The sequence below is a fragment of the Schistocerca serialis genome, chromosome 1 (assembly GCF_023864345.2).
Source record: "Schistocerca serialis cubense isolate TAMUIC-IGC-003099 chromosome 1, iqSchSeri2.2, whole genome shotgun sequence".
Taxonomy (NCBI): Eukaryota; Metazoa; Arthropoda; class Insecta; order Orthoptera; family Acrididae; genus Schistocerca; species Schistocerca serialis.
Window position 1 is genome coordinate 765,955,449 of NC_064638.1, and position 21,795 is coordinate 765,977,243.

At 39.1% G+C, this 21,795-nt stretch overlaps 1 protein-coding gene across 1 annotated transcript in view; it reads left to right on the top strand.

Annotated features, from left to right (window-relative positions):
* LOC126482357 (uncharacterized) overlaps positions 1-21,795 on the top strand; it is a 238,508-nt gene that overhangs the window by 141,809 nt on the left and 74,904 nt on the right. Inside the window, exons 5-6 of the mRNA XM_050106441.1 lie at positions 13,740-13,949; positions 14,365-15,098. Of these exons, the coding sequence (XP_049962398.1) occupies positions 13,740-13,949; positions 14,365-15,098 (944 nt within the window). The remainder of the gene's footprint in view (positions 1-13,739; positions 13,950-14,364; positions 15,099-21,795) is intronic.

Sequence of the window (21,795 nt, forward strand, 5' to 3'; positions counted from 1 at the left end):
AATCAAATTGTAAATATCTTTAATTAAAGACCACTGTTGATGCTTTACCTCAATAAAGCGGAATGCGCCTGGTGGTGGTGGTGGTGGTGGTGGTGGTGGTGGTGGTGGTGGTGGTGGTGGTGGTGGGGTGGGGGGGGGGGGGACATTTTGTTGTAGTTGCAACAACAGAACAAAAATACCCTCAGGAAATGTAAAGCAACTACAGTCAATATGGCCACACAAATGAAGTAGTTATAGAACAGCTATAGGATTTGTGCCATTTTTGCCAATTGGTTTGTTTTCAAGTGATGGTTTTAATAGGGCACACTGCAAGGAATGCTTAAAAATTAGGATTTGTTGACCTGCTTCTATTCTTAACATTTGTAAACATACCAAAAAGACATTAAATACCTTCAAAAAATTTTTGCATGAGCATATTTAACCACATCATATGCACAAATATTAAAAGCAGACCGTGGTACACATCATTCACTACAAACAAAAGTCGTATAAATTTCACAAGATTATTGTTGAACAATTAATGAAAACTTCTGGTTAAAAATTCTTTTGAATTCTTCTACCTGATAATAAAAATTCTGTATAATATATTTTGCACTCAGAAATTTCTTTTGGTGTGGCTAGCAACCAAATACATGAACATACTTTCATTCCTTGCCATCATATAGAATTACATTGTAGGATGATACAGCTGGCATAAATAAAGGATTAACTGTGCAAAAGTGAAGAACAACATTATGGGGGGGGGGGGGGGGGGGATCTGCGGTTCTTGCAGAGGTTTTCGTATTCTTGCATTGACTGCACAGTCAGTTGATTCTGAAAGGCATTTGCAGCCAATAACAAAAATGTTTCAAATTAATTGGTATTACACAGCTGCAATATTAGGCACAAAAATAATTTCTGTGGAGACATTGATCCCTTGGCTTCAGAGGGGGCAGGTGCTCTGTATTCTGGTGGAATGGAACAGGGCTCCACAAGTTGCATGCTGACAGAGGAGAAAAATTGGGGATTCCAGTAAATATGAAAAAAATTAAAGATTTACCTTGTCAGCCTTCTTTTATGAGATACAGTCTTATCTACATATTAGGGTTTGAAATCAAGTTGTGACACTGTGTTATTGGCAGCTGCATGTGAATATTAATCAAGGAGCTGTATATAGCCAATAAGTAATTAATAGAAATGATACATCCATTTTTTAAGCTTAATGAATTTCCTGGTATTTGTGCTTAAAAATATATTTTATATTTGTTGTAGGATCCTTAATTTATCTTCAGATGGTGAAAATTTCTGAATGAATTCAGGATTCGAAATGCTTCTTTGCATCCATTTTAATGAATTGCATATAGTTCTTTCATAATCAACACTTTTACTAATTGGTGAAAATAAGTGTGAGAAAGTTCAGGATTCTCCTTGAGACCACTTCTGCCAGATATATTATTATTTGAACTGTGTAGAGCTTCTACCATGTAAATGATGGTATTAATATCTAAAATTTTTAAACAAGCTATATCTAACATCCTAATGATTGCATAAAGGCCCTGAAGCATTAAAAAGTTTCTTATTAAGCTGGTACAACTACAGACAAATTGTAAATCCAGAGTGACTCTATAGTAAAAATGAAGTAATTAACACGAAGAGTTGTATGAATAACACAGCTTTTTTTTTTACCAGGCATGGCCTTCTTGCATAGAGAATGTGCAATACCTCCTCTCACTTACAGAATTATAGGATATTCCAGATATTTTAGATCTATGGCAGGGATATCAGTTTGGCAGAGAAACAGTGAGTCCATTTATTGTTCAGTGCTGGCAGTGTCCTTCATGAGCTGGTATATTTAGAGGCTGTAGTTAGGAAAAGCAGATTTTGTCATCTCCAGGTTAAAATGCCAGACCAGTGACAGAATAAGGAAAGCATTCCTTCCAGACTTGAAAACTATTTTCTTTAAAACGTTCCAGAAACATCAAGTGAAAAATACCTTCTTGCCACCATTTAGGTGACGGTGCTGGAGAACTGTTAATAATGGTTAATGATGATATTCTTCTGTTACAAATGATGGAAAACAATAAAATTCCATGTCAGCATGGTAAATGTTATATGTGTCAACTTGTATGCACTGTACAAGAATGTTGCATTAAACACCGACAGCATATCTGCCTGTTACAACTGAACAAATCTGCAATGACTGACCATTCAGTTTCTACTTGCATGACCACAGAGTATGACTATGTCCAAATACTGGTATCAGCTTCATCCTTTTGGGATTCTGTGATCAAGGAATTATTCAAAATAAAATTGCTACACTTCTTGATCAACAGGGATGATGGTATCCATGTAGACATTTCATGGAATACTCTCAGCTTACAGTTTTGCTTTCATTAGAAATTCTGATTAAGAGTCTTTACTATGTGGCATTCTTGCAACAGCCACTAGTGTGAACATTGAACAGCTGTACTCGTAATCATTGTGGATTTGCAGTTTGGTGAGTGGCTCTTTGTGAGTTCACAATCAATCCTTGCAACATTTTATTTCTGACACTTAAAGTTTGATCTGTGAGTGGTATTGTTGTGCTAGTTATACCAGCTGTGATGCATGAGCATTGAACATCAGTATGGCTTGCAGTTATACAGTTTTGCCACCTCCAAAAATAAATAGGCATACATTCACAATCAGAATTCAGTGAAATTCTTGCCTTGACAAAGACTAAAATGGTCTAGGCTGTAATGCGAGAGCAACAAACAATTATGTCCACATAAGATGCCCTAAAGGATACTGCATAAAATGAAACGTTATTAAGTTTGGTATTTTTTCGTGCATGCAAAGGAATAACAAGAAGTAAAGTAGTGATAACCAACAGAAAAAATGGTATTTCCTTCTCATCTCATGTAAGTCTCCCCTGAGCTGTGGTTGTTTGCGACTGTACCATAATCCTTTCCGCCGGAAGAATGAGCCACTGGCTCGGAAAGCTTGCACATTTTGTAAACTTTTGTGTGTTTACTCCTACCACCCCTTGTTGAGTAGATTTTTTTTTAGGTTTATCCAATTGTATTATGGTTTTAGAAAATTTTCTAGGACTGTTAAGGACATTGAACTTGGAAAACAACTCTCTCAAAGGGTTTCTCAAGCTTGACTTTACTGAATTACTTTCTTATTCCTTGTCTAGAGCAGAGGTCCCCAAACCATTTTGTCTCAAAGACCACGTGCCAAATTTTTCCATTTTTTGTGCATCCCTCCTGCCTTTCATATAATGAATTTGTACAAATTCATCAACTTTGTGTGTGTTTTGGGACAGCTGATACAGTGCTACTCTCTTTGATAGGTTGAACAGTAGAAATGTGGATTGAGAAACTTAAAAGAAATGTGTTGTGTTAATCACTTTAAGCTTTATTAGCAAATTTACAATCTATGGCTTAAATTTAGTTAAGTTCAACATAAAATCTCAACAGTCTATGATTTCCAATCTGTATTGAATATGACACTGAAACCCTTTCAAGATATGAAGATGGAAGAGCTATCAAAAACTTTTTCACAGTAGTATGTAACACAGGATAAGTAACAGTTATCTCTCTCTGAACCCAGAATTGCTCATATCCCATCCTAAACTACACCTTAATTTCCTCATTAGTGCTTACTTTTATCAGTTGTTGTAATATGACATCAGTTTCTTCAATAACACTGTACAGATTAATAAATCTTTGTGGTATTTCAGTAGTAAAAACATCCTCATACCCAATTTCCTAGCCTTGTGAAGCACATTTAAATGTTGAATGTAGGATGAAATGTCATCAACCTGACAGTTGACTGTGACAAATTAGGAAACGGTGAAAATTCATGGCATCCATTATTTTCTCCCAATAGTCTAGCTCTAGCAAGAAAAACTGAAATTATGGACTATGTTTTTATCAGGTTTAGTCTTTCACCTTGTAACTGCAGTTTAATCTCAAAATAAACATCTGCTAATAACAATTACCAGGTAAAGTTGACTCATCGAGTTATATGTAGAAATATTTCTTTTTGCAGATAATTACATAAGATGCTTACAGTATCATAACTCATTTTGTTAATTCATCTTTGAACTTTGTTGTTGCTCAAAGGAATTCTTTTGAGTAGGCACCCTGTATCATAAGCAAGTTTGTTTAAAACAGCGTGTAGAACCTCTTTAATGGCTGGCAAAATTACCTTTCCCTGATACTATGTGGTTTTGCAGATTTTGCTGTAAGCAGTGAGATATTGTAAGACGCCCTCAAACTATCATAGTCTCTTTGTGATGTTGAGGTGAATGTATTGTCCACAGTGGGTCTCAATTTGAAGTTCTTTTTTTAACTATTTGAAAGCTTTTCAGATCCTTACCTGTTTTATCAGAGTGACACCTGCTCAGATGATCCTCCAACTTGGTTGGTTCCATAGCACCATTGCTTAACAGTTTGTTGCATAAAAGGCCCATAGGTAATATTTTGTCCAACAGTGATGGATTGAAGTCAAACTTCAAATAATCAACATTTTACTGTCTATGCCTACTTTTACATTCAGGCCTTTTTAGAATCAATTAAGTTACTTAGGTAAATGTGACAAAACATAGCAATGAGTCAATGCTCTCAACCTTAAGTATGACTGATGTCTTTCTACACAGTTGAAGGAACTACAAAAGGAAAATGTGATAAAAAATAATTTACTTATTGTTCTCTGACATTCACAAACAACATGACGTTGATTCACCTTAATTCTATGGTACTTCTCTCCACAAAGAGATGGAGGCCTTCCTAGTTCTGGATTGACAGAAGAAGTTGGTAGAATTTTATTGACTCTGGCCCGCTCGTGCTTTGTGTCCAGCAACTGCCAACCTCAGAGATGTAACCCAAAGCCTTAAGTATTTAGCAGTAGTGAAGTGATTGAAGTGATTGTTGTGCAGTTTTGTGTCACAAATTAATACACCTCTTGATGAGTGACAAAACTGTTCCTGGCCCATGGCAGGCAGCACCAGATACTCTTTCCACTCCTCAGATAACGACCAGAGGATAAGTATTTTATGGAATGCTGCAAGCAAAAATAAGAGTTGCTCCACCCCCTCTCATAGCCTATAAATGGAATAGTGACGTACGTGGGAGCAAGATCCAGCTGTGTGAGAATAATTTGGAATATTGGTTGTGACCTACCTAAATGGGATTCTCTCTCATTGACCCCCATTTACATATAACACACCCCTAAGCATCCCATTTCCCCCACAGCTGCTGACATGCAACCCGTGGACTCAATATAGACTTCTTTGGGAATTTCTGTTACAGCAAGAACACTGTCTGTAACATAGTGCCTGTTAAAATTACTAAAATAAGAACTCTGAAAGTCATAAATGCAGCTATGTGCCTTGTGAAACAACAGAGAAACACTTACTTCATAATTTCAATAACAGGAGCATGTAGAACAATATTGATGGGCATGTATAAAAAATTGTGCATACTTGAGATTGGGAGCTGTCACAACGAAGAGATTATCATTGAAAAATAGTATAAAGATAAGTACATGGAATGTGAAGACGATGACTTAGGCTGGAAAAATCAACAATGCTATCAAAGAAATGGAAAGAATGAGCATTAAGACCATGAGCATTAGTGGAATATGATGGCCAGGTTCAGGTTCTTGTAACATCAATGAACACAGAATTTACTACTCAGTAACATCTAAAGGTCAGTATAAGTCTGGAGTAGGATTTATAGTATCGAAAGTGTTGTGTCTAGACAAGACAGCCTAGACACAATGAGAGGAAGCCGAAAGGCACGCGCTTAAACTCACGCAGGCTGGTGTGAGGTCTGAAACAGGATACCTAATGAATGCTATAAAGAAAAGTACGTAGCTTCTGGAATACTTAACTTTAATCCATAATTGTAGAACATCGCTCTTGATGATACATGCTTCACAATATTAATTATCAAAGCTATGGCGCCTTGCTAGGTCGTAGCAAATGTAGCTGAAGGCTATACTAACTATCGTCTCGGCAAATGAGAGCGTATTTGTCAGTGAACCATCGCTATGAACATCGGCTGTACAACTGGGGCGAGTGCTTGTACGTCTCTCTAGACCTGCTGTGTGGTGGCGCTCGGTCTGCGATCGCCGACAGTGGCGACACGCAGGTCCGACGTATACTACCGGACCGCGGCCGATTTAAAGGCTACCACCTAGCAAGTGTGGTGTCTGGCGGTGACACCACAGAAAGCAATTGCAGAATGTGTCACTAATTGTGTACTTGTTTCAGAGAGAGTGATGTTACTCCAAATAAGTGCTCTACGCACACAACTGAACATTAGTCAGGTCTACGCTCCAACAACAGACCCTAGTGATGAAGAAGTTGCAGAATTTTATTCCCAAATCTCAGGTGTTTAGCAACAACTACCAAAGAAAGATCTTATGATGATTGTGGGAGATTTTAATGCCAAAATAGGAAGGAGATCCAAAGGCTACGTTATAGGTCACTATGGTCTTAGTGAAAGGAATGAGAGACGCGAACTACTCAGTGCATTTGCAGGAGAGTAGAGATTCCTAATAACTAACACATTCTTCACACTACCACCCAGACGTCTCTACACCTGGAAGTCCGCAAGAGATTCAGACGAAAATATTACCCAGAATCAGATTGATTATGTTTTGATAAATCAAAGATATAGAAACAGTTGCCTCTCGGTGAAAGCCTATCCAGTTTCCGACATTAACTCAGCCTGCATTCCCCTAGTTGGTGTCCTTCAAATCAGAATGAAGACAGCTCAAAAGAAAAAACTCAAAGTATGATATCCACAAACTGAAAGAACCTTCCGTAAGAGAAACTGCAGGAGTCCATCTTAATAATGAACTAAAGTCTGTGTCAGGTAACTTGTGCACCGAAGAGAAAATTAAAAAGATATACTCTGTAGTGTAATCAGTTAAAGAAGATCATCTGGAATCCAGTGTCACCAAAAAGAAGTCATGGACGACTGAAGAGATACTTAAAATGATGGACAGGAGGAAAGTGAAAAGTAATCCTGATGAATACAAGAATATCAACAAGGAGATCAGGAATTGGATACGAGAAGCTAAGGAAAGAGAAATACAGGAACAGTGCAATGAAATAGAGAAATTACAATTGAAACATGACAGTTTTAATATTCATAAAAAAAGTCAGGGAAGTGACAGGAAATTACAGAAAAACGACAGGAAACAGGTTGGCGAATAATGAAGAAAAATAATAGTTGGACAAGGTGAACTTTAAGAAATGTGGAAAACATACATAAAACAACTCTTTTATGACAACTGCCCAGAACTTCCTCAAATATATTTGCTAAACAGGACCTAGAATTCTGCTGGAAGAAGTACAAGATGTAATAAATGGAATGAAAGAAGGTAAATCACCTGGTCCTGACAATGTGAATGCCGAAATTCTCAAGCTGCTCTGTGAGGATAATTTAAAATGGTTCACTGCAGTGAACATCTATGACTCGGGTAACATTCCATGGGAATGGCTTAAATCCGAATTTTATTACATTGCCCAAAAAGCCCGGAACTAAGACTTGTGCTGAATACAGGACCATCGGCCTCATGAGTCACTTTCGAAAGATATTTCTGAGGTTCATTCACCAAAGAATCTACAAGATCTGTGAAGAACAAATTTCTTCTACATGGTTTGGTTTCAGAAATGCGTTTGGCACATGCGGAGCATTATTTAGTGTCCAGGTACTATTTCAAAGGTGCAGAGCTGTGAATGGGACATTTATGCCTGCTTTATTGATTATCAGAAGGCTTTCGATACAGTAAAACACCAGAAGATTGTTGACGTTTTAAGAAGCGTTGGTTTGCATGATAGAGACCTACGTATAATTGTGAACCTATATTGGAATCAGTCGGCTTCTGTGAGGCTGGACAGAGGAAATACAGAAGAAATAGACGTTCTACGAAGTGTAAGGCAGGGTTGTATATTATCTCCACTGATTTTCAACATCTACACTCCTGGAAATTGAAATAAGAACACCGTGAATTCATTGTCCCAGGAAGGGGAAACTTTATTGACTCATTCCTGGGGTCAGATACATCACATGATCACACTGACAGAACCACAGGCACATAGACACAGGCAACAGAGCATGCACAATGTCGGCACTAGTACAGTGTATATCCACCTTTCGCAGAAATGCAGGCTGCTATTCTCCCATGGAGACGATCATAGAGATGCTGGATGTAGTCCTGTGGAACGGCTTGCCATGCCATTTCCACCTGGCGCCTCAGTTGGACCAGCGTTCGTGCTGGACGTGCAGACCGCGTGAGACGACGCTTCATCCAGTCCCAAACATGCTCAATGGGGGACAGATCCGGAGATCTTGCTGGCCAGGGTAGTTGACTTACACCTTCTAGAGCACGTTGGGTGGCACGGGATACATGCGGACGTGCATTGTCCTGTTGGAACAGCAAGTTCCCTTGCCGGTCTAGGAATGGTAGAACGATGGGTTCGATGACGGTTTGGATGTACCGTGCACTATTCAGTGTCCCCTCGACGATCACCAGTGGTGTACGGCCAGTGTAAGAGATCGCTCCCCACACCATGATGCCGGGTGTTGGCCCTGTGTGCCTCAGTCGTATGCAGTCCTGATTGTGGCGCTCACCTGCACGGCGCCAAACACGCATACGACCATCATTGGCACCAAGGCAGAAGCGACTCTCATCGCTGAAGACGACACGTCTCCATTCGTCCCTCCATTCACGCCTGTCGCGACACCACTGGAGGCGGGCTGCACGATGTTGGGGCGTGAGCGGAAGACGGCCTAACGGTGTGCGGGACCGTAGCCCAGCTTCATGGAGACGGTTGCGAATGGTCCTCGCCGATACCCCAGGAGCAACAGTGTGCTGGGAAGTGGCGGTGCGGTCCCCTACGGCACTGCGTAGGATCCTACGGTCTTGGCGTGCATCCGTGCGTCGCTGCGGTCCGGTCCCAGGTCGACGGGCACGTGCACCTTCCGCCGACCACTGGCGACAACATCGATGTACTGTGGAGACCTCACGCCCCACATGTTGAGCAATTCGGCGGTACGTCCACCCGGCCTCCCGCATGCCCACTATACGCCCTCGCTCAAAGTCCGTCAACTGCACATACGATTCACGTCCACGCTGTCGCGGCATGCTACTAGTGTTAAAGACTGCGATGGAGCTCCGTATGCCACGGCAAACTGGCTGACACTGACGGCGGCGGTACACAAATGCTGCACAGCTAGCGCCATTCGACGGCCAACACCGCGGTTCCTGGTGTGTCTGCTGTGCCGTGCGTGTGATCATTGCTTGTACAGCCCTCTCGCAGTGTCCGGAGCAAGTATGGTGGGTCTGACACACCGGTGTCAATGTGTTCTTTTTTCCATTTCCAGGAGTGTATTCAGAACACATCTTTAAGGAAGCTCTTGATGAAGTAAAGGTGGGACTGCTCTTAAATGGAAAATATATCAACAACATCTGAAATGCCGACGACACAGTAATATTTTCTGATAGTGAGGATAGTTTGCAGTACCTTGTGATAAACTTGCACAAAAAAGCTCTGAATATGGTCTAGATGTCAACTCTCAAGAAATGAAAACAACAACAAGCAGTAAAAACAGAGTCCCTGCATGCCACATTAAGATAGGCCAAAATCACATAGAGCAAGTACATAAATACAGGTACCATGGCACTACAATAAATGACCAGTGGGATCTTTCTGATGAGGTGAGAACTCGAATTGGAAAAGCCAGGGCTGTCTTCAATAAGATGAGCAACCTTTTCACAAATCATGGCTTAACAATGCCGACTAAAATCAGACTTCTACGCTGCTATGTATTTTCCACCCTCTTGTATGATGTTGAAACATGGACACTTGACAGAACCGTTGGCTTAAAGGAGAAGGTTAAGAATACTGTGGACAGTACATATCACTAATGTCGAGGTTCTACGAAGAATGAAGAAACAGAAAGAAGTACTGGCCACTGTGAAAGCAAGAAAGCTCCATTACCTGGGACACATCATGCGGAACAACGACAGTTACCATCTCCTCCATACCATCATGCAAGGAAAAATACCAGGGAAGAGAAGCATTGGCCAGAGAAGAATATCCTCACTTAATAACATCAGAACGTGACCCTCTAAAACATCTACAGAGCTTTTTAGAGCTGCTGCAAGTGACAGGGAAAGCACTGCCAAGATGGTTGCCAACATCCAGAACAGATAGGAAAGTGTGCATTTAAGTTCCATCCTTGAAGACAATAAAGTATGAGCAGTAACTGTGACAGTAAAATGGAATGAATATCAACAAAAATACCACTCTCAGTGATGAAGGACATAATATAAGATCACACTTGAGTGGCATTGCCAGTATTTCAGCCTTTCTCTCCACAAATTTGTGATGACCACAGGAGAAGTGTAAATGTTATGCATATGTTGCATCCAGAGGTTCTAAACCAGAAGTATAAAATACAAAATAAGACTGGATACACATGATGAAGAAATTTATTATACAGGAGGAAATTGATGTAAATGAGCTCTTGTGGGAAATTTTTTTTCTGCAAGCAGTTAGTGATGCATTCTAATACAGTACTGATATGTAATACTTCTGCTTCAATTATTTCCAGCACATCACAGAAATGAAAGATGTGGTATATGATAACTCATACACATAAACAGACATACAGAATTGCAGGCATACTTAAGATGAGGTAGAGGTAGTATATAGAAAGCAGGGGTGCATACACGCGCACAGAAGCAGATGCGTGCACGCACACAAATTTCAGAACTGCGTGTTTTATACTCAACAATGATACCACCACAACCTTCACTCCACCACAGGCATGACAGATACAACAATCTGTTGATACATACTCAGCACGGATTCGGAAAATATCATTCTTGCGATGACATTTATTGTCTCATCAACAGATGCAACAATCCATTGCAGAATGATTTAGACATAGTATATGTATGTTGTGAAAAATGATAATTGGTATTAAATAATGAAAAATGTGGAGTTATCCACATGAGTACTAAAAGGAATCCACTAAATTCCAGTTACACAAAAAATCACTCAAATCCAGAGGCTGTGGATTCAACTAAATACTTAGGGATTACAGTTACAAATAACTTGAATTGGAACAATCAAATATATAATACTGTTGGAGAAGTGTACCAAAGACTGTAATTTATTGGTAGAACACTTAAAAGCTGCAACAAGCATACAAACAAAACTGCCTCGACTACACGTGACCATCCTCTGGAATATTGCTGCGTGATATGGGATCCTTACTAGATAGGGTTCACAGAGGGCATTGAAAAAGTTCAAAGGAGGGCAGCTCATTCTGTATAATTGTGAAATATGGGAGAGAATGTCACAGACATAATATGCAAGTTGGGGTGGCGGTCAGTAAAAGCGGGGGGGGGGGGGGGGGGGGGGGGCAATTTTCACTGTGGCGAGATCTTCTAGTGAAATTTCAATCTCCATCTTTCTCCTCCAAATATGAAAATATTTTGTTGAGACCCAGCTATCTAGGGGGAAAAAAATAGAGGAATCAGAGTTTGTACAGAAAGATTTAAATCTTTGTTTTACCTGCATGCAGTTCTAATGATGAAGAGTGGAGAAATAGAGTGAAAATGCTTCTGTGAATCCTCTGCCAGACACTTAATTGTGAATTGCATAGTAGTCATAGCAGTCCAAATGCCATCCATAAAACATGCCCAGACTCACAGATTTGTGACACACACACACACACACACACACACACACACACACACACACACACACACACACACACACACACAGACACTCTCCATTTCCTACTGTGATGGCTCTAGAAGATGGAAGAGGATGAGGGATTCTTGCTGTACAAATTCTATAAGTATGAAGAAAATCAAATAGGGCCAGTCCGTAAGGTCTCCTCGTAAGATCAGATCACTTAGGGAAATGATTGCTGGATCCAAGCCTGTAGTAAACAGAGAGAATTATTTTGCATTGACTTGTTTGCTTATTAGCTTACACATAATTTGGTTGTAGATTGTTGATTTTGGGCCAAGTGATAAAGTGTGTACCTAGGAACGAAAAGGTTGAGATATTGAATCCCAATCAGACCATGAAATATTTCAATCTTCTTCAACCTTACCTTCATCTCAGTGATTTGAAGAATTTGAAGATTCAACATGTGGTTTGGGTTCTATGTGAAAATGTAGATCCCCTTTTCCTGCTAAGATTGTTGGCATAAGCTAGTGACACGAAATCACCAAAGTGACATCTTATTGAAAACTTGCACCAGCCTGTTCAAACACACGTGGGTGTCTTCTCTGGTAACAATATTACAGGCTGAATTAATTCTTTAAAAAGTTTTTTGTTAGTCATTAATATAAATTTACTCTTTACAACACCACAATTCTTTTGTCTCAGGTGGATGGTGCGGGAGCACCTCTTTTTTTGTCTCAGCAATTTTACTGTCTTGTAATCTGTGCATAGCAAGCATATTCATTTAGATGTTTCATCCCTTTTTATGATTTGTGGAAAGAACTCCCGGACTCTTTGATGGGAAGCACAAGTTATTAACATTGGTGATGTCGTGAATTGTATGTCGGCCAGGCGGCATGCTGACTCAAGAAGCGCTATCTTAATGTGGGAAATTACCCATGTACAAACTTCTGTCCGGACTAACTTACTGTCTTTCTTATGCAGCTGATTTCACAGACTTATCTTTGGTTTAGTAATTAATTTCACTTTAAAATAATTTCACTAATTTCAATAAGGAATCCTTGGGTAGTTTTTCAATAAATTTCTAATGCTGCATTGTGGGCTGAACACCATTTTATTTTATTTTATATTGGTTACTGTGCTGAAAAGATGCTCCTCCTTCTCCCCCACCCTCTGTCTAACCTCCTGACTGCAGCTAGCTGGCCCTACCCTTGTTTATTGTAGTTCAGTACATTGACACTTTGTTGATTGAATTGAAACGCAGTAAAAAATACATCCGAAAATCCTCTTGCTCACTTACCTTATTTCAAAAACATAAAAGCAGACTCATGCAGTAAGAGTAGCACTTACCTTCTCATGAATGGTAGTAACCATGTATCACTGGCAGCAGGATTTCCAGGATCCTGCAGTTGGCACTCCACTTGTGGGCTAGCAGGCTTGAGCTGTTCTTGTGAGCACAAAGTACCAGTACGTCCTCCATTTCAGCATTGCTGGATCCACTGAATGCAATAGTTGTTTGTAATGTTTTGTAGGTAATGGTTATTACCAGCGAACCAGAGATTACTTATGGAAAGGAGTGGAGTAAAATATGTCTTCTTCACATTCCAGAATGTAACTTTTCCTTTATAGGTACTTAGGTTCAGTTCAGTTAAGATGTCAACTTCTGATCCTTTCAAACTTTTTCATTTTATGTGTAAAAATAAACAATGTGAGAAGTTTTAGCTTGCTTGCAATAAATACTTTGTGTCTGGGTGTAGAATTGATGGAGAATATTGTCCCAGATGACAGTGATGAATGGAATTGAGCAACATAAGCTGATATTTAGATACTTTCATCATTGAAGTCAGCAGTAATATGCAGAACAAATGTTAAGAATCTTATGCAACATAAAAGATCTGCAATATGTGATTTGCAGTCAGTATGCACACCAGAAATTTTAACATTGTTTTTATTTATTTTTGTTTCTGCCATGCTCAACCTTGCATAGCATTTTTCTGAAACAATGATGGACAATTTACAGAATACAAAGTTGTAAGTTCTGTGAAATTAGTTTCAGGTAGGTACCATTCTTAAGGAGGAAGTTCCAGAGCCAGTACCTGAGGACAGTGAAGCAGCCGTATCAGAAAATGAATCAACTGCACTTCTTAAACATGCTTCGTCAGAGGCATCTCTTTCTAGTTGTGAAACAGTTATTTTTGAGAGGAGATCACCACTTGATGAACAAAGATTATCTCGCAGGCCATCGAGTGATATTGAAGAGGTAATCAGATATTAGGTTTTCATGCTTTGTCTGTGCATTATTATTTTTGATCTTTCTTCACCCTTCCTATATGTCTTTCTCTTTACTGCTAAGTGAATGCATGAAATAGCTCCTAAATTGTTTCTTTATTATTCATAGATTTCACCAACAAAAATTTTGTGTCTCAATATAAGATTAATTAATTGTACAGATGGTTGGATATTCATAATTTTTTGTTCTGTGAAGTTTGTATCAAGTAGTAAAATATAAAGCATGAAGGAACTATTTGGTCATTATTCATTTACATAGTGTGACATCCAAACTAAATTAACTTTGATTCAAATTACGTAAAAAATTTATGAACTTTCCATTAAATTCTATCTACAGACTGTAAGATCTACATTCCTTCCTTATTTTGTTTTCTCTTTTTGTTTAGGTTATCCTGGTTAAGAGTATAATTCAAAATCTGGAAGCTCTTGAAGCATGTGATTCTCTCGAAGCCATTTCCCCTGATAGCATGACATCTCCACCACGTGTAGAATCAGTTGACAAGGCTGTCACAGCAGAATTAAGTGAAAATGATATTGACTATAAGAAAGAAAGAAGGAAAAACAGGAGGAAGAAGAAGAAAAAGACAAAAAAGAGATATGATAAGAAAAAGAAAGAAGATAATGGAAAAGATGATCTGTCTGATGTCTCTTCTTTTTCTTCTGATGATTATCTCAAATCTAAAAAGAAAACATTAAGAACATTAGATTATCTTGCACACTGCTCAAGTATGAAGAGATCTCCATCACTTAAAACACATGATCAGAGATCTTCATCTATTTCTCCAAATCGTTCTCTTCCATTTCCATCAACAAAACAGCAGAGCTCTCATAAAGGTTTGAAACGTTCTCCGCACAGCAGTGCACGTCTAAGATATAAGCCACGTGCTGTGCATTATGAAAGAAAATCGAGACGAGGTGGCAGTAGTAGCTCACCAAGCCCATCACGTTCCTGGCATAATCGTAAAAGACTACAGTCAGCTGTGAAGAAGTGTTCCACTGTCACTTCCTGCAGCCCAACACATTCCCCATCTCGTCGCAACCTCCAAAGCCGATATACAAAAAAACGATATCACCCATTGAGGTCACGCTCAAAATCTCCAGTGTTGAAAAGACATTACAGGTTAGTTAATTTCTTTATCATTGCTAAATATTTTTGTTACTGCAAATGTAGTTCAATGCAGCTAAATATGAAGTTTTGATTGCCTGTGCTAGATCTATAAATTAGATGTAGCATATGCCTCAACTAAATAGTTTGTATTTTAGTTTATCTCATCTTGTAAACTGGCATCAGTGCTTTAATCATCATTTTAGAAACGTATATAACTTTATAGGAAATGATTTCATTAGTTTGTGCACTTCAGAGCACGGAGAAATTGCCAAACAATTTATATACAGTTCAGTACAACAGAAACCAGTCCAAAATTGCAAATTTTACGTTCTTTGCGCTCAGTGACTAGATTTGGACCGAGACCCTTTTTCAGATCATCATAACATAGTCAAAAATGGTATTTCGAAGATTTGAAAACCATGTCAAAAATGTGCAATTAATAGTTACAGCACATAGAGAAGTTGCTGGCCCACACCTACTCCAACATGATGGAAGTTCTTCAATACAGTTGTCAAAATCTCTCTGAAAGACCTAACATGTGTTTATTGGTCGTGAATATTTCAAATATAGTGTGTTCCAGGGAGAAATACAGACATCTTCAAGAAGTATTATGAAATCTTTAAAGGTCTTTAGCGAGAATGTGGGCATACTGTGTTACGAAGAGCAGGTTATTAATTATACCTTATAGGAGAGTAACACCAGCAATGTAATGAATTGGCCATCATACATATTGATAAGAGGAAACATAGACACTGTGCAGCAAACAACAATCAATACCCATACAAAGAAAACAGGCCTTACCCGACATTCCTTTTCCTATTGTCACTTCGTCAAGTAATTGACTCTGTTACACTTCTTATATAACAGGTGGAGTACCCATTGCTCCTCAGAACACTTTCTAGGAAGGACATAAAGGTCTCGGGACATTTCACTGAGAAGCTGAAGAAACTAAAGCTTGGGCCAGATGACATCCTGGTCAACTTTGATGTTTCTTTGTTTACCAGAGTACTACTCAATGACACTCTTCATTTAACTTAGCTGCAACAATTAAATTGAACATTTCAATGATGACTAAAACTCGTGAGACTTGGGTGTTCTTTAAGCTGCAGCTTCTTTCCTCAACTATCATTAAAGCTGAAATAATTCATATTTGTAATGCACATTGTGAATGTAGTATAAAACCGTAACAACCTGATACTAATATTATAATAATAAGTAATGGTTATTATAATATTTATTATTAACAATTATAGGCCTAGCTATAAACACTTTTAATGTAAGCAAGTTGGTTTCAGAAAGAAAATTCCAACAATGTTAGGTTTGAATATTTCCAGGAGAGCTTCAAATCTTTCTTGCAGAGAGTATCATCATATTGCAGTGACATCACATTCCAAGGATAGCAGTTTCATAATTCTAGTCAACACATTTTACCAAAGGTATTGTTGTAAATATCATAAGAGGGATGTGCAATCTAACAAAACAGGCTACAGAGGACATTTTTTATAGAACGAAAAAGAACATGCCCTTAACCAAAATGAAATGCAGTCATACTGTTGAATACAGGTGACACCATGATTGTCATTGCGTCTGGCAAGGAAAATACTACAGCTGTAAGGCAAAGATAAATAATTAATTAAAAACTTAACAATTACCTTAAAACTTATAGGAGATACAGTAGTTAGCAATCAGATGATGGTGAATACTTTTTCTCTTTACAGTAATACAACCACTACCACCAAAAAGAGAGCTATAAAGATTATGTTGCTTCTCAGTGAACCAGAAATAAAAAATTGTTTCGTGGTCAGTTTAAGCAGGGGACAACAAATGGCAGTTGCATTGCAGCAGTGAAATAAAAAATTTCTCGCCTTAATCCAGCGTATAGTATGATCAAATGTCTCTGATACCTTACGTTTGACAAGATGATGAACCCTGGTCTCATTTCAGTGTGATCACATTGTAATAGCAGCAAAAAATTTCACAGTTTGAATCTTTAGGTTTCCTTCCAGTGTTCTGCCAATTTGTGTATTTCGCCAGCTCAAGATTGTTCCAACAAGAATATCAATAGATACAAATTCCACCTGTGTTCCTACCTACTCCTAGGAATCAAATATAAGATCCAAATTTTGGAGAGTGTTATTATTCTACCAAATGTTTCTGGTCATTTCTGAAGATTGAAAAGACTGGAAAAGCATTACCATTCACCCAAGTACAAGTTTTGCTCTGTTGTGTTGAGCACAATTCTTCAATGACAGTAGTGTGAATGAGATTTTATGTGTGTGTGTGTGTGTGTGCAGAAAAGGGCCATACAAATCATGCACACAAAAGAAAGACACAATTTACACCAGAAACATATGTAGCTTGTGCGATTTACTGTACCTAATGCATGCTGGTGGTAGCAAGGTACCAAAATACACCAAAGTGTGAATGGGATTACATTGGTCATCAACAGATAAACAAAATGGCAGTGTAACAGTAATTTCTTTTTCACAACTTCGTCCTCCGACTGGGAAATTAGCGTTGTGCATGATGAATAAGTCATCACTACTATGCAAAAGAGCAGCTGTTTATAAGAATGCACCACTTAGGGTTGGGTGTAATTACATTGAGGCAAGGGCTAATACAGTAGTTTATAGGGTGGCAAGGCACGGGGGTATGGCATATTTTTAATACTTTGAAAGACGAATAGCATCTTGTAAGAAGCCATAAAAAAGTTCCAGTTCCGATCCCATTAAAAACCAGCATAATACCAACTTTTAAATCGTTTTGTTGAAAGAAAAACACCTGACTAGGCTACATTTTTTCCTTTCCTCAAGAACTGGGAAGGGGGTGGTGGACCCCCTTGCCCCTTAATATGGGTACTCTTGCATTGAGGAAATTCAGCTTTGCTACTGTATTAACTGCTCTTTCTCCCAAAGTTTCTGTGGTTCACATGGCTGCCGCATACTTGCGCATAAGTGGCGTTGTGGGAGTACACTAGCAGTTGCATAATCTCTTCTAATGAAGATGAGTTTGTGCAAGATACATGTGAAGTAATGCCTGAGAACCATATCAACAAGTCCTTGGGTGAGAAAACTTAAATCATCTGATAGTTCCATACCTGCAAGGTGATTGTGTGTCAAATGTGTTTGTTAGGACAGAGTACCCATTTATGTAAAGTCCTTGCCATTTTGATATGCAGGTAACTGAAACGGCATTGTATGTTAGGATGAGTTAACAAAAAATCACTTTCCTATATTTGATGTCCATTACATTGAGAGAGGGAAAAAAGCTCTATTGTAGATGCTGATGATCATTCTGGCCAGAACTTATGTCAGCGTTAGTGTACACACATAAGGTTTTGTAGTAGATAGCTGCTGTGTTAGAAAAAGGGCACTCCTGTCACCATAGTGAGTGGAATAGTTTCATATGTCATGTGACTGGAATATCATTGAACATTGTACTACTTGCCAGGACAGCAGTCAGTGGAGGGTGGGCAAGGTGCACCATACACAAGGGTGGGCTTATGTGTCTGTTAAAAAAAGCAGGGAAAAATGTTTGTTCTGTAACCAACTCGCCTTACCCTCCTTGGTTTATGCTGTAGTCTCCTTTGAAGGATAAACTCTTAGTCCAGTGATCCTCCAGTTTTTTCATCCCATCAGAAATATTGGTTCTAGCAGACTCTGAAAAAACTCATTGATTGCAACTATCAGTTCCTCTTCCGATGAATGTTTCTTCCCAGTAGGGCAAAGTTTCAAGTTAAGTAACATGAAGAAGTCACTTGGGACTGAGTCTGGTGAATAGGGTAGATGAGGAAAGCCCAATTCATGTGCTTTTGCCAGTATTGTCACTGATGTATGGGATGGTGCATTATCCTGGTGACATAGCACTTCTTTGCACTTAAGTCCTTTATTAGCCATGCAAGTATTGAATGCTCCAACAGTGAAGCATAATAGGATCCAGTTAGGGTTCTACCTTTGTACAGGTAATCTATAAGGGTTGTTCCTTGGGAATCCCACCCCCCCCCCCCCCAAAAAAAAATAAATAAATAAATAAAAAATAAAAAAAGCAGGGGCCACCATCCACCACCTGACAAAATGTTCTTTGCCTTCAGGGCACTTTCACTAGCTATTGTCCATTGTTGTGACTGCCATTTTGACTTGGGTGTGAAGTGATGGCTCCAAGTTCACTCAACAGTTACAAATTGGTGCAGAAAGTCTTGTGGATTGTGATTAAACTTCAGATGTTGTTTTGAAATATTGTGGTAGATGTACTTTTGGTCAGCTGGGAGCAATTTGCCACCCACATCGCACACAACTTCTTCATAGCCAATTCTCCATGTTCGATATTATGCACTCACTCAGTTGAGATGTGTACAGTCCCAGCACTCTTATGAATTTTTTATTTGGCAACCTTGATTACCATATCATGAATTTTTGTCAATGATTTCTCTTGTGGCTGGAGTATGTACAGCATGCCACAAGAAACTGATAACATCACATAATCACTCCTGAATGATCTTAGACAAGCAGAACACTCCATGGATGAGTGGTGCTTGTGTGGCTCCCTGGTCACATCACCTCAGTCGTGTTGAGTGAATTTGAGAAGTCGACAAGCAAGATGTGCAGGATTTGGATCCAGTTCGGGCCAATCTCTGTGAGTTGTAGGCTGCTGTTAAACAGTCAAGAATCAAGATCATTCCCCACTGCTTTTGGTATCTTGTGGAGTCCATGTCATGACATACCACGGTCATCATCAGCGCAAAGGTTGATCCCACGTGCCACTAGGTAAGTGTGTTTAATCCAGTAGCTCGTGATTAAAATTACAGCTGTAACAATCACCATAAGTGTTAAGAGCTCTATTGGCTGATATTTAATTTTACCATGAAAATTACAGGTTTTTTAACTGATTCCTTAATTTCATATTGCTTCAAATTGTATTTCATGATTTAAATAATAAAAAAAATCGAGTGAATATGTTTTTAAAGGTGAACTTCAGGATACTTTAAATGGAAATTTGAATAAGTAATTTTGTTAGGTGATGCATTGGTTAGCAGGATAAGGAACGGTTGCTGCACATAAGCCAGGTATATTTGCACAACAATGAAACTCTTGTAGTTTACACCTTGGATGGGTCATACAAGTGACTTTGATTGGAATATGCATCAATTAGATAACTGTCGTTGAAATATATTTTGATGTTCCACTTTTTCGTTCCGTTTTGCACCATGGATTGCTTTTGTGGCATACTGTGACCACCAGTGTTGAGGTAAAAAGGTTTAGGTACCTGGGAAACAAAAGGAAATACGTGCTGTATGCTGATGTAACAAACTTTGCAGCTCTTCAGTGACCAGATTCAGTATCTGTGCCTTTGAAGGTATGCAAAATAATGCTGTTTTTAAATGTGTAGTGATGAATATGTATGGTGCACTAAACAGGATATAGTGAATGTTTGTCATTGTGCAGTGTGTATGACTGATATAGTCACTTGCACACTTCTAATCACAGCTGTGTTGTGAACTATACCATATATAAAATTTCCATCTAAACAAGTTGTTTCCAGAGACCATCTGCAAAATGGTCTTACATTAGGCAAGATTCATCCAACAGGTGGCACTGTAGGGGTTTGGATCTTGTACCTCACCACATTCACTTAAAACATCGGCTCTCTCCAGGAGGTGGCCCAGCAACAGCATGTTGGTCTTGCAACATGGCAGTTCCCCCTCATTCTGTTCAAAGTTTGCATCACAGGGTATGGGAATGTACTGTCAAAGACAGGCTCTTCTTCTGGGAGGTTGTTGGGGTTCTCCAGTTCTGTTCTCAGTCTTTCTGTCCATTGCTTCTGGGGATCCATGACTTTTGGACAGACTTTTCCTGGACTGCAGACATCTCCCAGGAGGCTGTGATCCATGTGTTGGGTGACAGAAGTGAGTTTCCATCTTCACCTACACCATCTGTGACACAATGTCTCAGTGCACATGGGGAGGGGGGTGGACAATACCATTGAGAGTTTAGTTTTTCTGCATGTCAGGTGTTCAATTGCCATCTGCTCTGGCTTGTTCACTGCAGTGTCCACCTTCTTCACATGTGCAGATGCGCTCCACATAAGACCAGTGTACTCTCCAACAGACACACAAGGTGCCGTAACTGACTTCACCAATAACTGGGGATTCAGCAATGATCACGGTTTGGCATCCCATGTTCTGCATGTCCTTGACCTTCTAGTGCTGTTCTTGGCACATACCTTGATTTTGGTGTTGATGTTGTGCTGTTTATAGGTCAGAATACAGCCCAGGGCCATTCCTACTTATTTCAGCTGTGAACATTACCACACGTCACCACAACACATTGAGTTCTCATAATGTTTCTCGGTTATTTAAGTGGAAATTGCAGACTGACATCTTGCTGTGATTTGGCTTCAGGTGGTTAACATTGTAATAGAAATAGATTATGTTCAGAGTTTTTGTCAGTTTCTCTTTTACCTCTGAAAAGTTTTAACCTTGGGGTGCCACTGCTCTGTTGTCAGCATATATGTCTTGCCCAGTGTAATTTTGTATTGCCTACCCATTTGTGTACATGTTGTTTAGTATTGTTACTATGACACTTCCTTCTATTGAGCCATTTTTCTGATACCTGCTTCACCTGCTGTTCTTTCCACCTACTGTTTGCTGTCATGTATCAACTGAAGATAGTGTGCCTTTGCCCATTTCTCGAGCAGAGCTCTGTTTTCATTG